This window comes from Lycium ferocissimum, chromosome 5 (genome assembly GCF_029784015.1).
Source record: "Lycium ferocissimum isolate CSIRO_LF1 chromosome 5, AGI_CSIRO_Lferr_CH_V1, whole genome shotgun sequence".
NCBI lineage: Eukaryota > Viridiplantae > Streptophyta > Magnoliopsida > Solanales > Solanaceae > Lycium > Lycium ferocissimum.
In genome coordinates this window covers 17,281,292-17,305,703 of record NC_081346.1, presented here as the reverse complement: position 1 = coordinate 17,305,703, position 24,412 = coordinate 17,281,292, and the positions used below count along the sequence as shown (strand labels likewise).

At 35.5% G+C, this 24,412-nt stretch overlaps 3 protein-coding genes across 3 annotated transcripts; 1 reads left to right on the top strand and 2 right to left on the bottom strand.

The window, feature by feature from the left end:
* Positions 1-4,847: 4,847 nt before the first annotated feature.
* LOC132056282 (protein MODIFYING WALL LIGNIN-1) lies at positions 4,848-9,052 on the top strand. The gene is made up of 3 exons (XM_059448404.1): positions 4,848-5,274; positions 6,870-7,072; positions 8,302-9,052. The coding sequence occupies exons 1-3, from the start codon at positions 5,179-5,181 to the stop codon at positions 8,633-8,635; spliced, it is 633 nt and encodes a 210-aa protein (XP_059304387.1). The 5' UTR covers positions 4,848-5,178; the 3' UTR covers positions 8,636-9,052.
* Positions 9,053-10,369: 1,317 nt separating this feature from the next.
* LOC132056281 (cell division cycle 20.2, cofactor of APC complex-like) lies at positions 10,370-13,590 on the bottom strand. The gene is made up of 5 exons (XM_059448403.1): positions 13,141-13,590; positions 12,316-12,585; positions 11,939-12,208; positions 11,088-11,669; positions 10,370-10,988 (listed from the first exon to the last, which is right to left on the bottom strand). Exons 1-5 carry the CDS (start codon positions 13,234-13,236, stop codon positions 10,845-10,847), a joined length of 1,362 nt encoding a protein of 453 aa, XP_059304386.1. The 5' UTR covers positions 13,237-13,590; the 3' UTR covers positions 10,370-10,844.
* A 3,211-nt stretch (positions 13,591-16,801) lies between these two features.
* LOC132056280 (uncharacterized protein At1g51745-like) lies at positions 16,802-23,440 on the bottom strand. Its single transcript, XM_059448402.1, has 3 exons — positions 22,729-23,440; positions 20,543-21,579; positions 16,802-18,599 (listed from the first exon to the last, which is right to left on the bottom strand). The coding sequence occupies exons 1-3, from the start codon at positions 22,914-22,916 to the stop codon at positions 17,488-17,490; spliced, it is 2,337 nt and encodes a 778-aa protein (XP_059304385.1). The 5' UTR covers positions 22,917-23,440; the 3' UTR covers positions 16,802-17,487.
* Between the last annotated feature and the right edge of the window lie 972 nt (positions 23,441-24,412).

Genomic DNA, 24,412 nt, shown 5'->3' with positions numbered 1-24,412 from the left:
TTTTTATGTATGAAGAACGTATGAAATGTGTATATCTTGATAAAGGCTTAAACATTATGCTTAAAATTTTATGCATGAGAAAGTATGAAATGTGTATATCTTCCTCAAGACTTTTTCATTCACATTGTTTGTATATAAATTTCATTTATTTAGAAAATTAATAAAACTACAACAACATGTAACAATTTTTTTCGATACAATTCAAGGCTTAAAGTATTTCATTATAAAATTTTGTATATGAAAATTATATTAAAAATTTTGCTCACACATACACATTTCATACAACTTTCATACATAGAAATATGAGGTAATTTTTTAAGCCATTGAGCAAAAAAAAAAAAAATTAATATTTAAAAAATATATATAAAAATTATTTTTAAAAAAAATATATTTTTTTTATAAAAAATATATATATTTTCTGGAAAAAAAATAAAAAAACGAAAAATATATGAAAATCCGTCATGTTTTGTAATATATCGTTATGTTTTGTAAATAAAAAAACTATCGTTACGTTTAGAAAATATTTCTACTTAAATGTATATATACGTAGTTTTTTTTTTAAAGTCACGTGACATTTTTTAAAATTAAAAAATAACCTAAATGATTTTTTTTTTTTTTTAAATCCGTCAACGAAAAAGGTATATTTGCATCATTTTGTAACGGCGGAGATATATTTGCACCATTTTATAACGGCAAGGGTATATATACACCACTTTTATGACGAGGGATATATCTGCTCTAAATCACAAAGTTGAGGGGTATATTTACACCTTTGCCCATTTAGAAATTTAAAAAAAAAAAAAAAGTAGTCATTTTGGTTCTTGCGTTGTATTCATGATATACTGTTTTAGCAAAACAAACAAGTTTGTGTTACCCGATACATTATCCAAGTATTCTTTGTACCATTTTAGTATGTTGCTCGCACCATCTCAAATTAGTCGTTGTGTTTTTTTTTTTTCTTTTACACGCCTTTTAAAAAATATTAATTAAAAGGGGTTTTAATTATTTTACCCTGTATTAAGATATAATTACTCTTCATTAATTATTTACTCTATTGAGATATTTATAGTCTTCGAGAACAATTGGAATATTAAGGGTAAAATGAAAAAAATAATTACTTTTGTCTTGGATTCTAAGATCATAAATAATTTGAGACAGCTATTTTTAGAAATCACGACAAATAATTTGAAACGGAGGGAGTATGAACAGTCCATAAAAATAACAAAGGTAATCATCATCTTTTAAACATTAATTTATGTTCATCAATATAATGATATTTTTTATGTTTCCTTAATTATTCTTTTGAGAATTGTTAATTTTCTTATTGTTATATATACATTTTGCAATCAATTTTTGCACTTTCGGGCGATTATCTTGCAAAAGATATGTTTAGCTTAAATTTTTACATTTAGTTTATTTATAATTAAACTTAATGATTTCTAACTTAATTTCCATAGAGTTTAAGTAATATTCGATACAGTTTTTACAGTGTTGTATGCTTAATTATGAACTAAACATGGGGCTAATTATGTATTGAACTAAACGTGGGGCTAATTATGTATTGTATCTCCTTTTCAGTACAATGATTAAAACAACTGAATACCGGAACTGCATATTAAATTCATAATAATACTAGGATTATAATAACTGGGTTCATATTCAAGTATTTATTGATATTTAACAGATTTTTTAATTTTAATATATTTAATATATATGTGTAAAAGCCGAATTGTCTAGATCCGACCTTGTATGCAAACAAATGTAGCATTAGAGTAACGCACCAAAAAATGTGACAGGATAAATAAAATTCTTTCACTCTTAACGAGAAATTTAGGAATTTGAAGCTTGAAACTGAAAAAATTCTTAATAATAAGTGCTACGATACTAATCAGAATTAATTAAATAAGTAAATACTACTGGGTCGTTTGGTATACGGTATTAGCTGGGATATCCCAGCACTAATTGTACCAAACAAAGTATAAAGTGCATACCAAATTTAAAGATGGGATATCCCATCTTATCCCTATCCCATTAATCTTGAGATTATTTTATCCCACCTCCTAGATGGGATAAATTAATCCCAAGAGATAGGATAAATTAGTTTCAGAATTTTAATCCTACGATAATTTTGTCTACGTACCAAACAATATCGTAGTAGTACCAAATGCTTATACGAAAAGAAAAAAAAATGTAATAAAAAGAATGTGTCAATAGTAATTAGATAATCATCTTAAAAAGTGGACTAATCATTTTCAACTTTATTGAACTCCATTATGAAGATTGAAGAATGCAGCACAATTTGTCATTGTCCAGCGGCAACGTTTCTTCGCCAGCGATTAAGAAAGTTAATAGAAACTCTTTAAAGGGAAAATGTGTAAATATATCCTTAACTTTGCGATTTAGAATATATATATATATTATTTGCTAAAAAAATAGTGTATATATATTCCTGTCATTACATAAATGCCACAAATATATCTTTTTTGCTGACGACTTTTAAAAAAAAATTATTTAGCTTGTTTTTTTTAATTAAAAAATAATAATACGTGGATAAGTCTATCTATTTTTAGTAGATTTATTTTTTTAAAGCCACGTGATTATTTTATTTGGTGGTTCGGTTTGGTTCGTTTAAAAGAATAGGTAGACTATTTTTTTAAAGCCACGGAGATATTTCTTTATCTGAACCAGACCCGTCCCATCAGAAAATAATTACCACGTGGCATTAAAAAAATAAGTCCACTAAAAAATGGGTGTATCATTTTTTAATTGAAAAAATAAGATAATTTTTTTTTTTAAATCCATCTGTAAAAAAGTATATCTGCACCATTTATGTAACAACAGGTGTATATATCCACTACTTTTTTAACAAGAAGAATATTTGCTCTTCACCTTTGCCCTTCTTTAAATGATCACTCAATTTAATGAAATTTTCTAGTAAAGTAATTTGTAATAAAATCACTCAAGCTTATATGGAAAAAAATACTTTAAAAATGGTCTGAATATCAAAAAAAAAAAAAAAATCGATATGAGAGGTTGCTCATATGGTAAGTGTCCTCCACTTTCAATCGTAAGATTGTGAGTTCGAGTCACCAATTGAGCAAAAAGCGAGAGCTCCTAGAGAGGGGTTTAAAACAAATAATTCAAAATCGACAAGAGGGGATTGCTTCGATGCTAAGCACCCTCCACCTCCGACTCTAAGGTTGTGAATTAATCACTTATCACTCATACTAAGAACTTGTTTGGACATGAACATTTTCAAAACAGCATTTAGTTATACATTAGACTTTTAATTTATTTTAAAGATGAGTTTTAAATTTGAAAAAATAGTTTTGTCCAGTTTCAAAGTGATTTTTTCCACTCACAAAAGTTTGCTATTTTTCAGGTTAAATGCATAATCAACACACCTTCAACTTTCACACACTCTTTTAAAACGTTTAATATATATATATTACTAGTATTCCATTTGTCTCAATTTATGTGATGCAGTTCGAATTTGAGAGTCAAACTTTTTTATTTTGACCATGTATCTAGACATGCAATCTTTAAAATTTTTGAAAATAATTTACATATTTAGAAATTACATAAAAAAATTATAAGGCACAATAATTAATAATTTAGAATATTTCATAGAAATAAATCACGGTTACTGATTTTTTTATTTTAGTCTCGAAATCGTATCACATAAATTGGCACACTAATACTTAACAAAGTTGGGGCCCATTTACTAAACAAATACAGTAGGGGTGTCAATGAGACGGTTCGGTCGGTTATTTTAAAAAAATTATACCATCCCAATTTTTCGGTTATTTTATATTGTATGACCAAAATTAGACTTTTCGAGACCGTCCCATCATCTCGGTTTCTCTACGGTATCGGTACGGTTCGGTTAATTTTCGGTCATTTTAGTTTTAAAGTGTCACCTAAAAAAACACTACCATTAAAATGTAACGACACAGACCTCCACAAACCTATTTATAGTACACCATCAAATAAAGCTTCTATTTGTTTCTTATGAAATATTTAATGTAAAAGCTATTAAAAAAAACTACACAAAATTATTAAACTGAAATGCGTTATATCAAGTAGCAAGACAACAACGATGGCATCATCGCTACGTGAACCCTCACTAATTGACCAGGGAGAAGAATAACTTGCCAAAGACAACAATGTTGAATTGAGCCAAAACAAGCATTAGCTTGTAGGCCACAGAAATCACAGCTTGAATTTGATACACATACATCAAGCAACATAGTAGAGGAGACCAAAATGGAGGTAAACTTCTGTTAGTGCTAACTATAACAAAAAATGCCTACTTAAATCATCTAAATTTATGACCGTATGACTATGTATATGATATATCCTTTTGAAACTAAATCCAATCAACTAAAGGCCCAAAATTTAGTAACTAAATTTTTTTTTTTATATTTGAAACAGAACTTATAAATATATTTTATATATTCATTTAACATATTTGTAATATATAAAATATATTTCATACATGTAAGGCTATTAGGTTCGGTTCGAAAATTTTTCAATTTTTTGTATAAATTAAAAAGATCACCCTAATTATTCGGGACAGTTATAAGCTTAAATAAAAATTCACGATTTTATTAAAAAAGTACTATAAATCGGTTCGATATGATTAGGTTCGATCGGTTTTTTATATTTTTTTGACACCCCTAAAATACAGTACTATGTAGAATCGTTTATGTTTGAAATAATTACTCGATTATTCACGTAATCTTAAAATGTTTTACTAGTAGGAGTACTATTTTGAATCTTGTACAAGTCGGCACTCAGCTGTTGTATCTCAGCTAGGAAAAGTGTGTGTTAGATTTTGCTAACCCCTTCTCTCAATTGTCAGTACTTGTCTTAAAAAAAGAAGAGTACTGCAATAAAACCTTCTCCTATATTTTCACTTGTCAGGGTCAACTAAACGACAAATACACACACACACTCTGTGTGACGAACTCATCCAGTTTCTGTGCCACTTCAATTAACTTTCTTTTTATACATTCACAAGCTTTACATTGCTTCCTCTCTACCCTTTCCCTTCTCTTTTTCCACCTTTTCTTCTTCTTCCACAGATAAACTATTTATCTACTTTTTTTTTTATCAGCCAAAAAGAACAGTTGTTGATTGTGACACCGACAGTTTAAAACAAGAGATAAAGAGGCTATGGAGAGAAAGGTGATAATAATTAGTGGTGTTGTGGGATTTCTTGGGTTGTTATCTGCTGTTACTGGTTTTGCTGCTGAGGCTACAAGGGTTAAGGTAATTTTCCCCCATAAGAAAAAACCAAAGATTCTTTTTTTTTTTTTTTTTTAATATGGAGATGGAGCTCCATTTTTTTTTAGCTTTTGTTATCTGCTTACCTAGGTGTTCAGTCTAGATTCCATCCCTTTGCAATGGGTTTAATCTGGAAAATAGTTATGGGCAGTGGCTATTTTTGGTAAGGAAGAAGTAAACATACTGATGAACCCTCTTGTGCCCCCCTAATTAGTCATGGGTATATTCTGCTCTCTAATACTAATTGTCAAATCTTTGTTACAAATGACTGCTTATGTGAATGATTTCATGGTGTTGTTCTTCTAATACAAAAGTTAATCTATTGTTATAGCCTAAGACAAAGAAGAATCCTAATAGATGGAGGGTTAAATGAGTTTTCCTGTGACTCTGTTTGTAATTTGGGTCTCACCCCAAAGAAGGAAAAGAGGAATTTGAATAAAGAGCAGCTCCTTTACTTTTGTGGTTATGAACAAGAACAACGCCTTCCACAAATACTCTTCCTTTGATTATCAGCTGTAAAGATGTCATTTTTAGCTGCTCCGACGAGAAAAGAGCTTTTTTAAGGGAAATTAGGTGTGGTCAAATTTGAGCTGAAACTCCATTCTGCTCTTGAGATGTTTGCTCCTAGTAGAATTTAATGTTCATGTGATTTCTATTGCAACTGTGAAAGCCTGGATTCTTGTTTTTGGCTCAGTCTGAGTCATATTCAGCTGAATTTTGAGGTTTCTGAATGTTCAGACTTGGACATCTATATGTAGACAATTTTTATTTTTTTTTGGAAAAAACCTTGTCAAATCTATGATTAGATTTCTTTTAATAACCGTGGTGTCTAAGCCAGCTTGAGCACACCTCAATTAATTCCACGGGGTACCTTCTACCTCCCACCAACACAAGTACCACGGAACTCTGTCCACCAAGGTTGGGATAGATGAGAAAAAAGTGTTTTTGGCCTCCTCTGTAATTTGAACGTGAGGCCTCATGATTCTCGACACACTTCATTGACCACTAGGCCACACACCTTGGGTGCGATCTATGTTTAGAATAGAGGCTTGCAACTTGGTGTCACTCGCTGTCTGTGGGTTGGTCCCCTGCTGTTCTTGGTTGCAGTTCCATATGTTTGTTTCTTGAATCGGGAAATAGTTAACGTTTCACTTGATTGGACAATACAAACATTTTATCATAACCTGCTTTCTCCCCCATGTCCCCTACAACAGGCCTATGGGCGAGGTATTGCAGGGTGTAGGGAATGAATATTTAGGGGGTGGAGAGTGGAGGAAATTGTCTAATTATATTGGTTTTCAGAACATATTACCCATTGCCCTGCTACCATTCATAAATACATGGGAGGAGTTTTACGGGCGGGGGTTGGTAGATGGATAGCGCAATTGGACTAAGAAAAGAGATCTTTGATTGTAGTTCGGTTGCATGCTAAATTTCGTTTGCTAAGGATGGTTACAGGATTCATGTTTGCTATTGGGGATTTGGGTCCTTAGAATATTTGGATAAAGAGAGTTTACGTTTTTGTGCTTTCTCAGACGGTTGGAGTGACTAATTGACAGTACTATTCAATTATTCTTCAGGGTTCTCAGGTCCAATTCCCCTCTCCTTCAGAATGTGTATATCCAAGGAGTCCTGCACTGGGTCTTGGACTGACTGCTGCTACGGCGCTTATGGTTGCTCAAATAATTGTCAATGTAGCTAGTGGATGTGTCTGTTGCCGGAAAGGCCCACATCAATCAGGATCTAATTGGACACTGGCACTAATATGTTTTGTTGTATCCTGGTAAGTTGGTTATGAACTGTACATAATTAATTTCAAGTTCAGTAGTCATTATTGCAATACATTTATCAAATGGAATATTCATTTGTTTCTCTGTATCCTTGTAATTTGGCTTACTGTTAATCAGATTCAAGTTCAGTTGTTCATTATTGTAGTGGATCAAATGGAGGCTGACCCTAATAACAGATGATCGTTGTAGTAGTTTCTATCATAATCCTGCCTGGTATGTGTTGGGAAGTAGTAGAAACCTTATATATCTGCTGTCAAGGCAAAGTAGACGTTCATTATTCCCACATTCAAAAGTTGACAAGCTTATTCCGTGATGTTGTCCCTTTGACATCACAATATTTATTTATTTTTTCTTTTTTGAGAAAGAAAAAGGCACCCTTTTACATCAGTGTTTTTTTTTTGAAATTGGTAACACTGGTATTGATAGCACTAGGGCAGTGCTGAAGCCATATTTACAGAGGAGAAGTCCCCGCAGCCAACGAAAATCCTAAACAGCAGTTACCTTTGACATCAGTATTACTTTAAACCAGTCATTATTTTGTATTTTTCTGATCTTTCCTTTATGTTGTTCAAATATCGACCAAAGAATGAATGTTAGACCTATTTTGACTTGTATAGAAGGATGATAAAATATCTATCAACGTTACTGAAGCCAAAAACTTGCCTTACATCTGTAATGTTGGCTCACATACTTGTAAGTTGTAACAAATGCATGTGCAAACTTTTTTAGTAATTCTTGGAGGTATCATAATTTTAGCATATGTCGTGGCTTGTGGATACGAGTAGTAATAGTGTTGGCCTTCTTACTCCTCTTTTTAAAGGACAGTAATTAATCCAAATAATACGATTTCATTTTATTACTTCACCAACCATTGGTACCTTGCTGGTCCTACAGATGCTAGTTCCGGTACACCGCATTGAAGTGGTGATGTGCAAGGGGGATGGGCAGGAGCCTACTTTATTAGTCTCCCTTTTTTCATGCCCAACCTCTTCAAACTTCAGGGAATGTAGTCCTTGTAGATTAAACCTCTGTTTTATGTTTTAGGGCACAAGATATCTTGCTGTGATTCCAGAAATGTGGTCTAGATGATGATGTTGAACCTCAATTTTTTGTCTTGACCTTAAGATTCATTGCCCCTCAACCAAAGTTTTTTTCTAATTTGCATTTGTTCATATGCATTGGAATATGCTATAAAGGTCTCTAAAACTTGCTGCTTATGCAGGTTTACATTTGTTATAGCATTTCTATTACTGCTAACGGGCGCAGCGCTGAATGATCAGCATGGTGAAGAGAGCTTGTACTTTGGCAACTACTATTGCTATGTTGTAAAGCCTGGAGTATTTGCGGGAGCTGCTGTCTTGTCCCTTGCCAGCGTTGCTCTTGGAATTATCTATTATATTTCCTTGACATCCACAAAGAACAGTAACGATCCATGGCATCCACCAGCTCCAAGTCAAGGTGGCATTGCAATGGGACACCCACAATTTCCTTCACAGACCAGTCAGGATCCAGTTTTTGTTCATGAAGATACTTACATGAGACGTATATCTACATGATTGTGCCTAGATCTTGTATGTTACACAAGGAATGGAGGTGTGAGGGGTGAAAGAATTGTCTTCTGTATGTGGACCATTTGTGAGCTGTATCATACAAAGTTATTGTTTTTAAATTTGCTATGGTAGTGATAGCTTAATTTTGTCGGAAATATGTAGCCTTATAGCTTGTATCTGGAGGTGATGTGTGTATGTAATCCAAAATTGCAACATACTCGTATGAACTCTGTAGTTTCGGATACTGTCATTAGTAATGGTTCTTGCTCTAGTTTCACAGGGTTGGACTGTGAGGAAGAGCAGAAGGAAAGCTGTCACTATTGGGTTCACCTTCTTGAACTTCAGAATTATTTTCCTGGACAACGGAATTTATGTTTAGGAGGAATTGAAATACAAAATGCTGGATGTGAATACCTGTTTTAATTTGGTGCAAAAGCTTCATTAAACAACATGCTTTATATGCCTTTTAATGCAACATGCATTTGGTTGCCTTAGAACTGGGAACTGGTTAGAACAAATCATTTATGTAGATTGTTTGACTTTTTAACATATAGGAATGGATGGCACATACTGGATTTTCACCCTACTCTGGTAGAATAGGAATACTGTATATAAAAGATTCATGGTCAAGAAGCAGGCTAGCTACGAACAGCATGGGTAGCAAAATGTTGGTTTGCAATAAGGTATACAGAAGATGCTTGATCTTCTTTACCTTCACAATAGTGGAATCTAAGTCAGCTTGAACATACTTCAACAAAATGTCTTTTACTCCTTTCCTTGTTGGATTTTATAATATCTTTTTAGAGGGGTGATCTGCGAGAATGATCTTGGAGGTGGGTGGTACTTTTGACCTCCCTTTCCCCATGAGCTTTTTTGGTACTTTTGACCTCCCTTTGTCCATGAGCTTTTTACTTCAAGGTCAAGAAGTTTTGCATTTTGACCTTGAAGCCCATGGGTAAGCGACGGTTCAAAAGTTTATGACCGCTCATTTTCAAAGTAAGGGGTGTAATTTCCTGCTTTTTGGATTTCTGATGGAAGATGAAAATTAAACATTTTTTTGCGTGGATTGCCCTTCTTTTGGGGTGGGTCTTTAATTTTTTCCCCTCAAATTGTTGGCCTTTAATTTTTTGCCTTTTGCTTAAAAAGATAGCCGAAAATACCTCGAGATTCTGGGTTCGAACCCCCGCTAAAAAAAAATAAAAAATTGCAAGGCAAAGTCTGTCGTATCCGGCATAGGTTTTATGTAACTTCGCCCGAATAGGCATAGGTAAATATTATTATTTTTGACTCTGCTGGATTTCGAACCCTCTCGGGGTATTTTCGGCCACCTTTTTTAGCGAAGGACCAAAATTAGACCAGCGAATTGAGGGACAAAATTTAAGACCGGTCAATATGGGTCAATCGTGCAAATTGCCCAAAACTAAAACTTTACATATAAGGCCAAGTGTGAGAAATGCTTTCATGAAAAAATAAAAAATAAAAACCTAATTTTTTTATTTTTTTATTTTTTTTTCAAAAAATGGTTGGTTGTCAGTGACGATGTAGATGTTTACTAGTTTGGTTTATGATGGGGACCGTAATTAGAAGTTGGGAAAAATTGGTAATTTCATAGGAGGAGAATACTTTAATTTGGTTAGTCAACAAAAATAATATTAATCAAAGGCCACTAAAGCGGAGCAGGTCGAAGTTTCACCTATACAAAAAAATACTTTTGGAAAGATTCAGTTCAACTGCACTTAAGATAGTTTCAAAATCAATCATGTTTTTGTATTGAGAAATACTGAATCATGTTTATGTATTGAGAAATACATCATCATCAGAAAACTGTACAATGGGACAATTTCTAGACAGGCCTTTTGTCACAATTGGTGTGAGACCAAGTCCAAATTGTGGCAGCCGCTTAAACAAACAAATGACTATCCCCCTAACTAGCACGAATATGACTATCAAACAAAGAAAAAAAGAATTTTTTCTGTACATATTAGAACTGAATTTTCAAATGTTTTCTTCGGTCAGCTTTGTTCCAGTATTTGTATTAACAAGACTGTCCAAATCTTCAGCATCTCCCTTACCATTCAGTGAATACCACGGTTCGTTCAGGTTGGCGAATTGGTTCAGGATTTACAATTGTTTTCTTCAGTTAGAGTCCTTTGTACCAGTATATGTATTAGCAAGACTGTACAGAAATCTTCAGCATGCAACTTTCCCTTGTCATTCAGCGAATACCACGGCTAAGGTTAGCGAATGGTTCAGGATTTGCCTTTGGTGCAGGTTTTGCTACTTCAGGTGTCCCAAACACATTCCAGAATCTGAGAGTTTCATCTCCAGCTGCAGATGCAACTGTGCAACCATCTGGGCTCTGCAAAACCGATAAACAAGAAAATGAATACCTTTTAGCATTTTTCTTTCAAGAGCCAGCATTGAATGTAAAAGATACAGCAATCACATGAGAATTTACCTGAGCCATGTAAAGGACTCTGGATGTGTGGCCAGTAAGCTCAGCTACCTTTACCATAGAAGGGTATTTCCATAGAGTAAGCTGATTCTGAGTGAAACCATGAGAACTTAGAAGCTCACGTTCATTCTTGTTCCATAAAAGGGAACAAACCTGAGAGCCTGTATCAATCGAGTTCAAGCAAGCACCAGTGTGGGTATTCCAGAACTTTATACACCTGTCGCTTCCACCACCACCAGAGGCCAATAAGTTACCCTGGAAAGGACACCAAGCAAGGGCTTTAACAGCAGCTGTATGATCTTCAAGCCTGTGAAGCCACTGTGTTGTAGAGTTGGAAGAAGCCGTTGATCTGTCCCATATGTGGAGAAGGTTGTCATTTCCACCGCTAGCTAATTGCTGGCCAGAGGCTGACCATTTTAGACCACACACTTCTTGGTGATGTCCTTGGTAAGTGTCAACAATGGGATTTCTTATTCTCACATCATTGTTTATGATTTGACCATCCATTCCCCCGGTTGTCAAAATGTGATTGTTCCAATCTAGAGCACCAACGCGGGATCGGTGACCACCTTTCAAAGTTCTCAACTGCATTACAGAATGAAAATATTTTAGCATATGAACATTTGGTTTAAACAATTCAAACATAAGATTGACTTAAAGATAATTACACTTTTGGATCACTCAAAAGTATAATAGCCAGCAAGTGTATCTGTTTTGTATTAAGTACAAATATACATAGTGTACACACAATATTCATTTTATATACAGAATTAGATTTTGTATATTCTGGCTAGCGCCTGTAATTAATTTCAGCCGGCAGGCCAAAATGGAAAAAAACCCTTAAACTAACATACCAGTCGATTTGCTGTAGAATCCCAAAGCTGGACTTCAGAATTGTTGAGACCAACAGCAATATGTCGACCGTCAGGAGCCCATTTAACACTCGTAACAGGTCCATTTTCCTCATCAATAGTAACTAGCTCTGAAGTAGCACCATCAGATGCATCCCACAGATATACAGTTCCACCAAGAGCAATAGAAAGAACATTGCTGCTGCCCCAGTCTAATAAATTCAAATAGTAATCATCCATGATATCTGGAGCATCTAATGTCCTCTCAGAGGTCTGTACATAAAACAAATAAAACCTTTAAAAACTTGTCATACAAAGAAGTAAACGGATAAAAATGTTATCTTGGCTGTAGATTGTTTTTTTCTTTCTTTTGCAACTACCTGAGGAATGTATCGACGGGGTTTTGTAGGTTTGGCCTGTTGAACAGAGGCAAACTCATTAGGAATTGCCTCAACAGGAGTGGGTGCCTTGTTCTTGAACGCCAAAATGCGCGTCCGGTTCATGTTGAAAGTTTCTGCAAGCTGCTTCCTGTAAGCCTCTCTGGAGGGAGAGTTGACAGCTGGATTTTCCTTACCTTTCTTTGCCTCCGTCAGCATGTAATGAGCATAGTCGAAATCCATCGCTGATCGATTTGGAATAAACCTATCCAACTGTTACAAGACAACAATCAAACAGATGGTAAGGTCTTCATGTTTTGCATTTCAAAAAATAGAAGGGGAAAAAAGAGCTTCTAACTATCAAACACCCCCACCCCAAAGCAATTGACACAAAAAAAAAAAAAAATGATTAGAGGGCACCCACAATCAAGCTAAAGAAGAAAACAAATCAAGCTAAAATTGTTCTACCAGATAAAACCAAAATTGGCGAAGTAGATAAAAGCCATCTCTCCTTTTCTTTTTTCAATTTCAATTTATTGGAAAGATGTTACTATCAGCAAAATTGGCAAAGTAGATTAAAACCCATATCATCTTTTATTTTTATGAAAAAATCTCATGAGACATCCGTTACACACTATGGAACAATTAATGAAAATTTATAGAAAAGATGTTATTACTATCAGATCAAAAGCAACATTGGCAAAGTAGATGAAAACCCATCTCCTCTTTTATTTTTTATTGGAATGATTAATTCTTGAGATACCCATCTAATTGTAACAATTATTAATGACTAACATAGAGAATGAATTGGGGGCTGAGTAATCATACATTATCACGAGAATTTTTACGTTGAAGAAGTTGTTCCTGAAGAGGGCATCGTGATTGTTTCTTATTTGAGGAAGCAGAGTATGATCCTGCATCCATTACGTTACCACAAACAAAAAAACAGAAAATATTGACAAGAACAAATTATAGACTAATAAAAGAATCAGGAAACCTGATTAACAAACCCTGCAAAATCAAAATCAGGTTAACAAATTCAAATGAAACAACTACAATATATATAATAACAATATAAAAGCAGACAAATAGAATAGAATTCTAAAGAGAATTAGATCGCTTGTTGGTTGCTTGAGAAACTTAGAGAGACAAGAGAAATTGATTAATGTGGTTCTGCTCACTTAATTGATGGATTTATATAAGTTTCTTCAAATGATTTGTCAGGATTCTAGGGTTTGTACCAATGTAAAACCCCTTCCCCAACGGCTATGTTACATTAGATTAGCCGTTGTAATTTTTTTTTTTTGGACTAAATTGCCTATACACGGAGAGAGCAATCTGCATATATCTAAGGGCATTTTGGGTAACTTACATATCTAATTATTCTTTCTGCCATGTAATTGTGTCACACAGTAAATACTCGCACATACTTAAGTAATTTAATATCAGTAGTTAATAATTAAAGTGAGAAAACATATCATCAATTAATCATGATTTACTGAAAAATATGTGTATCCAAGATATTTATTAATTTGGTAAAAACAATGGCTGCAAGCAAGTTTTTTCTATAATGCACCTCCGGATGAATCTACGTTTTATAAGGAGAAGGTCCAAATTTTCTCCTGAACTTTGTATAATGGTTTAAATTTGCCCTATGTTAATATAGGGGGTCAAATATACCACAATTGTTATGTTAATATAGGGGGTCGAATATACCACAATTGTTACAAGATTGGTCCAAGTATGTCGTTATTTTAATAACAAAAAAGCTTTCTAACACATTGCCATTTTTACAAAGAAAAAGGTTAGATTTGCCCTTGAACTAAATGGTCAAGATTTGTCCCTGAACTTTGAAGAAGAGGTCACTATCCAGGTCACTGCCTGGTGGGAGCAGCATCATCTTCTTCACTCAAAACCTATGTATCTAGGAGCGGAGCTAGCCCTTCGGTGGTTCGGTCGAACCCAGTAGCTTTGGTCCGAACCATATATTTTGTATTAAATTTTTTGTCAAATATGTATAAATTATTAGTTTAGAACCCAGTAACTTTAAAGAATTAGAACGCCGAACCCACAAACTTCAAATCCGCCTCTATATGTATCCTTCTCCTAAGCTCAATAAACCACTCTCAACACGCCCCACCAAGTGAAATTTCCACCTCTATCGAAATTTCATATATACAACTATATCATCAATAGCGATGTTGTAGCTCACATCAACCTCCTAGTGCTAAAATAAATCTAAAGTACACAATGTTAAGATTCTAAATCATTTGTAACAACACTATGGCGATCAAGGTGGAGTTATAACAACCTAATTGGAAACTCTAAGGAAATCAAACAAAACAAAGCGGAAATTAAAGGGATAGATGAGAATTGGGGATGAGAAGATTAGAGGATAGAAACTAGACCCAATTGATAATGAAAATATATAGGAACTTAGGTATGTTAAACCTAAACCCTCCTAATTGGAATTCAATCAAAAGAACCTAAGTTACTTGAATTCAAAGAAGACTCGATTTGATTCCACAAATGAGCAATCCTATATGAATTCAATGGAAATTTGATTCACTTTGCAACTAAGAAATCACACTTAGTAATCAACCAAAAAAATATATTAAGATAACTAAACAAACTCTCAAAACACTCAAGTTTTATCAATATTCAAGCTAAAATATAAATGAAGACTAAGGGGTCTATTTATACTAAAGCTTATTACAACAAAGGCCCAAAAGAGGCACTTTGCAAAAATAACCCCCACATGGGTCCTCCATTCATACTCCCAATTGCTTTGCAATTATAGCCTCGAATTGCACCCTTAAACTTGAATTGCGTTCTTCACCAAGAGTTGCACTCCTTAGCCATAAATTGCAGTTCTAGCCACTTTGTGTAGTAGCCTCCTTTCTTGTGGCTTCCTCTTCAATATTCCCCCAAGCCATCATCCACACGTCATAGGTCCTCTTATGTGGCTCCGCAAAGGGCTCCAACGCCCCTCTTAGCATCCACATGGCTTGTAGGACTTGGATTTCCATGTCTTGGCCTTGGGTGTAATCCTTGAGTGACTTACGTCATTTGAGATCATATCAAGCACTGACAGTCTTATAAAATGGTAAAGATGGAGGTATGAAAGAGATTGATTAATTGGGGTGGTTTTTGTGTATTTTTTATGCCTGTGTTGTTGGATTGAAGTGGTGATGGAGTAACGGTGGTCTTCAGGTAGTATTTTTACGTGGGGAGAATTAATTGTTCAGATGGTAATTGATTAGAACAATGACGAATGCTAGCTGAGTAAATGAAATCAGCACAATTATGCAAAGTCCAAGTACAAATATGGACCTTTTCACTTAGTTCAAGGGCAAACTTGACCATTTTTTCTTTGTACAAAAAGTCCATGTGTGGGGAGTTGGGACCTTCCGCTGTTAGTGAATAAACATATTTGGCGCAATCTTCTAATGGTAGAATGTGTTTACAAACTTGAACAATCTCACAAAGTTATAAGAACAAAATTGAACTTATTCCCTGTTCTATAATTAATCCCACATTTGAGTGGCCAATCTATCATCGGACTTTCCAATCTCGACTGTAATATATGTTGTGCCGTCTGTTGGACGTATATTTTTTCTTCGTCGCAGTAACAGAATTTCAGCTTTTTATAGAAGAAATAAAAAACCAGCATCGAACTAACACAAGATAGAGATAATATTTTTGGAAATGGTGTCTACTTTTCCTTTACTGCAATTTAAGGAAATGTCATCTAATGGTGTTTGGTTGAATTTGGACATAAACATGTTAATGTGATGTTTCTAAGGTGATTGTAGCACAAGAGCTGTGGTTGTGTATGAGGGTGATATCCAATGAAAATTGGGGGTAATAAGGGGTGTGAATTAAACCAACAAAAATTGCACTTCCAAAAATGCCCAATGAATCACAACTTACGATCTGAAAGTTTCACTGTGGAGATTTACACATAATCAGAGATTCTTTCCCCCCTTTTTTCGCAACACATAATCAGAGATGAAGGTAGAAATCATAGTGCAAAAAGCTAATAGAAGTGGCCACACAAGGTGCAAGAGTGATAGATGGCTTATTGTGGACAAAACAAGTTACTTTAGCTTAAGATTTGCCAAGTCATCACAATCCATCTGTCTACAACCCCCAATTTCTTCTTTGCCTTCTTTACGTCGAATTATTTTAATAAAAATTATCTATCCTTCGACGTTCTTCACTTGTATATTATAGATTAAAACATATAATTAGGCCTAATTTGAACCCATGTTTGTTACATAATGGTGTATTAATCACGTTTCATTTTGTGCCTCGTTCAATGCATATCCTTTGTTAGTGAATATTCTTCATGTGTGTACCAGTCTCCAGAGTTTACTTGCATAAGCCAAAAGTTGCTAGAAATTATGGTCGTAGTTTAAGAAATCTTAGCAAGTTATATTTCAAAGAGAACAATGTCACGTCAATAAGCATGTAATGGACGAATCAATGGATCCAAGAGGGGTTTGCCCCTATTCGTTTTCTTAAACAAAGAAGTTTGAATTATACAAACATAATGCATGCCCGTGGGTAACACACTTACGTACATAAAAAAGTACTCCAAAATAGTAATAAATAAACTTATCAAAAAGAAAGTAATGAATAACGTTCCTTCAACTGAGTCAAACTCTTCACACAACATAGCTGAATTTGAGTAACCCTATCCCAATGCGAAGGCACACAGGCAGATGTTGCAGACAAAGGTGCGTTTTTTCAGCAGGCAAGTTGCAGAGTTAAAGCCACAAAGTCTGTGGCACCAAGTCAGTATAATTTCTGTTTTACAATTTACATTCATAATAATCTCATATGTACCAAAAACCTAAAATCTGTCTAGCCAGCCTCAACTTCAGAGCGCCACACGCTATCACCAAACCTTATAAACTAAAGAGAAAAATTACATAAGGAAACCTGATATACAACTAAGTTAACATCCTAAACAGAGTCCCAATGCAGAGCCTACCTGCTTTGCCTTAACATTCAAGCTGTGCTCAGATACACGAGACTGCATTTGCCTGGACAAAAAGATTAGCAAGAGATGGATGTACTAGCAAGTATACGATTATTTCTTGTAAAATTTTACATGTTACTGTATATTATTATTTGTATTGCCTTCCTTTAGTCCCTGCTACAAAATTATTACTGACGACGGCCCACTAAGTCCTCATTTAACCTACTGAAGACTAACTTTACCGGAATACAAGCAACAACAGTTGGCAGTGTCTCTGCTTTGAGTGCCCCATCCACTAGAGAACTGTTGGAATCACTACTTTGTTTCTGCTGTGAGGCTATCGAAGAAAGCGTCCTTATCTTTTGATTAGAAGATAAACTAACCCTTTTCCCCGGCTTTCTTGAAAATGTTTTCTCTATGGGAGACCGGGAAGTGATCTTCCTCGTCGTGTTTGCCTTCTGAATGCCTCCTACAGTAGCTTTTCGAACATTTCTGTGATGATCAGAACCCTGGACACGCTTGATTCCTTCAGGATTATCTGATGCTGATGAATGTGGCCGTGGAACACGAACACTGGCAGTCCTGCGAGCAGTTCTCCATGTAGGTTGGAGTGATGTATCATAATCCAATGTTTCTGGATAATCATCATCAATATCCCCAAGGAAGCTTTCAGTAGAACCATTTGCAAGGGTTTCAACTTGGATAGGATGTCCTACAATTGCCTGCCCATTTAGCTTACTCATCAGCGAAATCATAGGCACATGTTCTCTCTGATAGCTTGACTGGACTTTCAGGTCCACATCTACCAGCATGGTCCTGCCACCAACATGACGGTAGCTGTTCATAGGATCAAAACACTCACTAGCTTCCTCCCAGTATCCTCTAACTGAAGGTTGATCATCCCAAGCCAAATCCCCCCAACTGAACATGTTTCGGCTAGCTCTACCCGGAGCTTTAGATCCATATCCAGCCATTTGCACCCTGGATCTTGTAACCAGATCATCCTGAAGACAAGCATAACCTCCCGTTTCTTTGAAAGCAGACATATGGGGTCTCCTTGCAAGATCTCCATCAAAAGAATCAACAAACCTCTTGTTAAGGCTTCGGTTATTCCTTTTGCCTTTTAGTTTCCATTTAGACACCCCAAATCCAGCAGAGACAGACTCCTGATGGTATGGATGAGACGTGCCTTCTGCGAGTGTAAAATCATCCACCTCCTCGCTGCTCATGCTTCCATGTTCAGGTAGTGCTTCAGATCTTCCTACATATTTGGGTTCTAACTCTATAGATGCAGCACCATCTGCATATCAAACAAGCTACGTTAGCCTACCTAGGCAGATAATTCTTCACTTGCCCTCTCCATTTAATGGGAGAAAAAAGGCCACCTGAAGATGGGTGATCTCATTTACTAAAGTGCCACATGAATTTCAAGGAGAAATATGTGCAGAAGAACAGATTATGACATATTGTCTTGATAAACTGATGTGCAATGTACATAAGGGTGATGGGGGTAAAATGGCACATGAACCAGGCGCGTCAGACAAGGTATTTTTTCAGTTCACGACCACATCAATGCATTATACCACCCATTTTACACCAAAATATTGACAAAAAATGATCTGCACCTTGTATGCGACATACCTAACTTCTAGCATTAGTATCGATGTGAGTTCACCAAGACGTCAATCCCAAGTATGAACATGAAGCAAACTACCAATTCAACCAGTCTATGGTTGAGAACAGGTTATCTGAGCAAGCAGCAAACTGTAATTGTTATGCACAACAGACACTGCTTCATTTCTTTTTCTTTCTTTTTTGTACACTGCTACATTTCTTTTGTGATAGTAAGTCCATAGAATATGGACCAGGTATCATGGAAGGAAGCTCAACAATTAACTTCAATCATCTATCATGTACGCTTAAACCCATATATTTAGCTTTGAGAAGGGTAAAGCATTTTTCCCTGGATAAGTGAAATTGAGAAGGCTAAATCACTGCAAGTTTAATACCTGGCTACAAAAGGGAATCAACCTTCTGATCCACCTAGGGACAAGAGTAAACTAGAATTGGACCAATAGTACTTGTGCTCGCTTAAAAGGTTAAGTCCTTGACCTTATCGAAAAAAGGTTAAGCCCTTGTATGTTGAAAGATCATAATGCCTTCTGGGAACTTTCAAAAAGGTTCTTCACATTCTCAAAAATAAAATAGGTTCTTTTCTGTGTTAAATCTATTTTGCAAGTCTTTTTTGTCTTTTGGATATTTTGCACTAAGCACTAGCTTGATCAGTTACCTTCAAAGAAACATCAAACTACGTGAGTGCATAATTCAAGGGAGGTCACCAGGATCAAGCTGATAATGTGACCCAGAGTAATTAGGGTCCATTCTGGCAATCCCTTTCTGAGATTTTTTTTTTTTTTTTTTTTTTTGATTGGTAAAGAGAAAATCCCTTTCTGAGAATTCTTCAAGAAAGGGATCCTTTTTTTTTTCAAGAAAGGGACCTAAATTATTCTATTGGAGTACTAAGTTTTTTGATAAATTCTATTGGATGCTTCCAATTCTCTTTTCAATAAACTCCACCACGGAATGTACTGCAGAACAGAATATAAAATACCACAACTCCAACCACATAACATTAGTTAAGACAAAAAATTTCACTCGCTTCAGCAGGTAGGTGAAATCTTTAAGATAACATGGAGGGGTCGTTAATTGAACTTGCACATGCTTAGATAACTCCAGAGTGCTTGCTCACTAGTTATGAAGAATGTTGGAGAACTTCCTACCCTAAGGATTCCCCTTACAACCTTTGACTCGTACGCCAGCACGAATGGACAACATGGTCATGGGAAAACATGCATACTAATAGAAAAAACCAGAAAATACAATATAAGCTGCAAATTTGTGTTTGGACTTCCGGAGTTAAGTTACAACTTGATGCATAGAAAGGGATGAACACCAAACAAGAAATGCACCTTCAGAAAAATTCAGCACTTTTACTAAAGAAAGATTAGAACATGCAAAAAGTGATTCAGGCATTAGAAAGAAATATGAATAGTTCAGATAATCCAGTAATTTTCAAATACTTCAAAATATTTAACTATGGGAGCTATTAAGGTCAAACATTTCAATAGATTAATTCGGCTTCATTTCTTAATTTGTATTTTCTTTTATCTTCAACTGGAAAAAAATAAAATAAGTATATGATGCACATGTAAGAGTCAAGGGTGAAGAGAAAAAAGGGACAACCTGAGAGTGTAGCCAGCTCATCATCGGTATCTGATTCCATAGAATCTGACTCAGTTGAATCAGTTTCAGTATACTCTGCTGATCCAGAACCATTCTGTTGACACAAGCCAACAGGACGAGAACAATTGTTATCTTCGGCCTTCAATGTTGGAAATTCAATCTGGGATCGATGACTCTCTCCAACAGATAAACTGTTGCTAGGTTCAACTGCCAGAGACCTAGACCTGCTATTCTTTGTAAGCAATTCAACTCGAGGCAGCTCCTTCCCTGTATCAGAGGTAGAAACGGAAACTGAGTCCGGCTGAGGGAGAGAAACTGGCAAATTTTCAGAACCCTGCAAAACATGAGCAAGAGGGCGTCGCCTATCGCGCCTCTTGACAAGGATATCTTCTACCAATGCATCTTCTGACGGTTTTCTTTTCTCCGACATACTTCTTTTCTCAAAATTAACCAGGCCATATATATTATTACTCCCATCATGAACAGCATGAGCACTGCTATCAAGCACAGGTTGGTCAGTACCATTTAAAGCAAGTGACGGAGAATGGTTATGTTCTGAAGCAGCAGTACTAAGAGCAATATCCTGTAAACCTCTCATTCTCGGAAGTACACCAGAATTATCAACATCCACACGAAGTTGATTTCGATCTTTGGGTACCTCAGCAGATAAAATATTTAGTGCACCCTTGTCCTCGAGGCAGACACCAGATCTAGTAGAAACTTGATGGGACTTAGGTTCTATGTGTCTCCCATTCCCATTTTCCAGGTATTCTGATGATGTCACAGACTCTCTTCCAACAAAATCAGCAGTAGATTTATTGCTCTTAACAGTGGATGAAAAACCTGCTCCATATTTTTTTTCTAGCAATAGCCTCTCAAGTTCAAGAGCATGAAGTATTGCATCTTCTCGACGCGCATATTTCTCTCTTTTCTTTGGAGGCATACCTTGGGAAGCTTCAGCACGTTTAATACAATCATCAAATTCACCACAACGGAATGCTTTGACACGCTTTGACTTCTCCAAGTTATACCAATCCCTGGTATGACAGAGAGAAATACCATGACAGACCATACTAAGAATATAAGCAGTTTGTACCTTTTAGCCAAAAAGTAATAAAGATAGAGGGCATTGGGAATGTAAATGCAGTATTTGACCAATTACCAAAATCATTTCTAGTAATTAAGAGTGAATGGTGCAATTAGACATTATTAGGTATCTTTGGCTTCTTCATTCTTGCTATAAGCAAAAGGCGAACATAGCCCATTACCCTAGCAAAATCTACGCACAACATTTCCTTTCAGTTCAGCACAAATCAAAAGGAATTTCCTCAACCATTTTAAATAAACTTGGCATTCGAATCCACCAAGTGTGTAGTGTAGCTGTTACTGATAGCCTTGAAAATTCTCCAGCTCGAGAATCTATTCTACCGATGCCAAAGAACTAGTGGTACGAGTAACATAAGACAAGTTCCATAGTTTGGCAAGTGACTAGACGGGGATCCAACAAGGAGAGCCAAGCACGAAGCATATTAAAGATACTTACATTTTTTTTTGTTTGGCGGTTTGTTTTTTGGTTGTGGGTGGGGGGGGATGTGGAGAAATCACTTACCTATCTTCTTCTTATTTCTTTTGGTGAACGATAAATCCATTCTTTTGAGCTTTGAAACTTGCTGAATAATGATCTTGCCCCCTACCCTTTCTCACTAAAATAACGGACATCTAGCTCACAGCAGTATTCAAATCGTGACGTGCACCTACCACACATGCAACGTTGTACTACGTTTGCCATTAGACCCGTTCCCTGGAGGCAGAATTTACTTAACCTATCTTGATGATCCAAGAGCCTCTAATCATCAATTATCCAACATAGTTATAACTGCATTTATTCCAAAGTTTACTTTGCAGCATCACCCCACCCCCCAACCCCCCAAGAAAAAAAAAAAAGGAAGTACATATGCTTATCATCGAAAGATCACACATGCAATCCCAATGGCAAGTCCATCTAGTTATAGCGGAAAAAGGCAGTAAACTTATACTCCTCCGCAATAAAAACTCCACATTTGTCATAAAAACCCATAGTACCACTAAAGTTGTTTTAATTACAAGTCTAAACACTGGTGTCATATTGTTCAACAAAATTCAAATTCTTTCAGAACAAGAAAAATGGCAGCCAAAAAGGGACTTACACACTAGCATCTTCCCTGCCAAGAAGCTTGACAGGAGTTCCAGATCGTGGAGACATCAAATGAGACGCCGAAAGCTCATTAGTCCCCAATATTTTACCAGGCCACCACGACCCATTTCTCCTTCGAACCCAAACAATACTTCCAGTATCACATTCCAACATTCCTCCTTCAGTTTCTGAGCTTCCCATTCCTTAAAATAAGTATCTTTACAATCTATATACTACTAAAAATACATTTTTTTTCCTTGTTTCATATTTTTAAACCAAACCCAATTCTGTACTTATAATTTTAAATCAATATCTAATTAATACGTCTCAAATTAATGAAATTAGGGCCACCTACTCGTCTTCAAAGAAACAGAACTCAACGATCAGGTGAAGATTACATGGGGCTTTGATCGGTCACCCACCAGAAAAGAAAAGAGAAAACTGGAATTGAAGAAGGGAAAAAGATGAAGATCTAATAAAAAAATTGAAATCTAGGGTTAGGGTTTCCATTCAAAATTGGGGGAAATTCATAATTATGAGCTTATGAAAAAATTAGATGTATTGATCAACTGAGGAATTGAAGAATCGCAAGTAATTAATTGTATTTAGGCGCAGTGATTAGATGAAGGGGGAGAGGGAAGTCTAAATCAGTGGGGTATTTGACTCAGTGATTAACAGTCTGAGAAAGTAAAACCGAACGAGTTGTTGTTTCTGCAAGTACGGCAACGCGTGAGGCGCGTCTGTTAGGGCCCCACTTTTGCTCAAATGGGCCCACTCCAGTTTCAGCTTCTTCGTTAAGGATCCAAATGTATCTAAAAAATGAATCCGACTCCTCCTTGTCCGACCCTTTAGATTCGGTAAAGGGTCAGATTTGTCATTCACTCCCACAAATAAGTTATATATTTCCTTATCCTTGTTATATTTTTTCGAATATAGGAAATTGCATTTTTTCATTCAACTTTAGGGCCATGCTTGCCCTTTTTTTGTGCTGATTGCCCCTCAAAGGCACTGGTCATTAATTTTTGTCGGATTTTTATTAATTTGGTATTTCTTTAATTTTTCGCCCTTTAATTAATAACGTGAGGTTTGGGGTTAATAAAAAATCTGAGTCATTTTGGTAACTCGATGGCATAAAAAAAAAATTGAAGATAAAGTTTCATAACAAAATTAGAACTATTGACGGTGGCAAAAATTGGATGGTATATTTGAGGTAAATTTGTTCTTCGTTATATTTTTTGATATATTTACAAATTTCCAATTGAGTAAAAAAAAAAAAATTAACTTAATGTCAAACCTCACTTAAAAAAAAACCGCAAGTAGAGTTTCATAACAAAATTATATTTTGAAATTAGGTCTTAAGGCAAAGTTTTGCAGGGAGTAAAAAAAAAAAATTGCCTTAATGCAAACTCGCTTTAAGGTAAAGTTTGTCTGTGCGAAGGGCAAAACTTCTGTCTTAAATCCAAACTAAGATAAAGTTTTGTGATTTTATTTTATTTTTTTAATTTTTAACTGAGTGGAGATTCGAATCCGGAATCAAGGGATTTTTAACGAAGGGCAAAAATTAAAGACCACCAATTTGAGGGGAAAAAATTAAAGACCACCCCCGAGTAAGGGCAATGGTGCAAATTGCCCACTGTTATGTTCGGCCATATTTATCCTCCGCCTGTTAAATTCCCTTATCCCCACCTTTTAACGTA

What these genes read in the sequence shown, in the direction of transcription:
- LOC132056281 (XM_059448403.1), bottom strand. Translation starts at nt 13,236, where the DNA reads ATGGATGCAGGATCATACTCTGCTTCCTCAAATAAGAAACAATCACGA. An exon ending in CCCGTCGATACATTCCTCAG is followed by an intron (nt 12,209 to 12,315) that starts GTAGTTGCAAAA and finishes TTTTATGTACAG; the next exon opens with ACCTCTGAGAGGACATTAGA. An exon ending in ATTCTACAGCAAATCGACTG is followed by an intron (nt 11,670 to 11,938) that starts GTATGTTAGTTT and finishes TCTGTAATGCAG; the next exon opens with TTGAGAACTTTGAAAGGTGG.
- LOC132056280 (XM_059448402.1), bottom strand. Translation starts at nt 22,916, where the DNA reads ATGGGAAGCTCAGAAACTGAAGGAGGAATGTTGGAATGTGATACTGGA. An exon ending in GGCAGGGAAGATGCTAGTGT is followed by an intron (nt 21,580 to 22,728) that starts GTAAGTCCCTTT and finishes CTGTCATACCAG; the next exon opens with GGATTGGTATAACTTGGAGA. An exon ending in TGAGCTGGCTACACTCTCAG is followed by an intron (nt 18,600 to 20,542) that starts GTTGTCCCTTTT and finishes TTTGATATGCAG; the next exon opens with ATGGTGCTGCATCTATAGAG.
- LOC132056282 (XM_059448404.1), top strand. Translation starts at nt 5,179, where the DNA reads ATGGAGAGAAAGGTGATAATAATTAGTGGTGTTGTGGGATTTCTTGGG. An exon ending in CTGAGGCTACAAGGGTTAAG is followed by an intron (nt 5,275 to 6,869) that starts GTAATTTTCCCC and finishes ATTATTCTTCAG; the next exon opens with GGTTCTCAGGTCCAATTCCC. An exon ending in ATATGTTTTGTTGTATCCTG is followed by an intron (nt 7,073 to 8,301) that starts GTAAGTTGGTTA and finishes CTGCTTATGCAG; the next exon opens with GTTTACATTTGTTATAGCAT.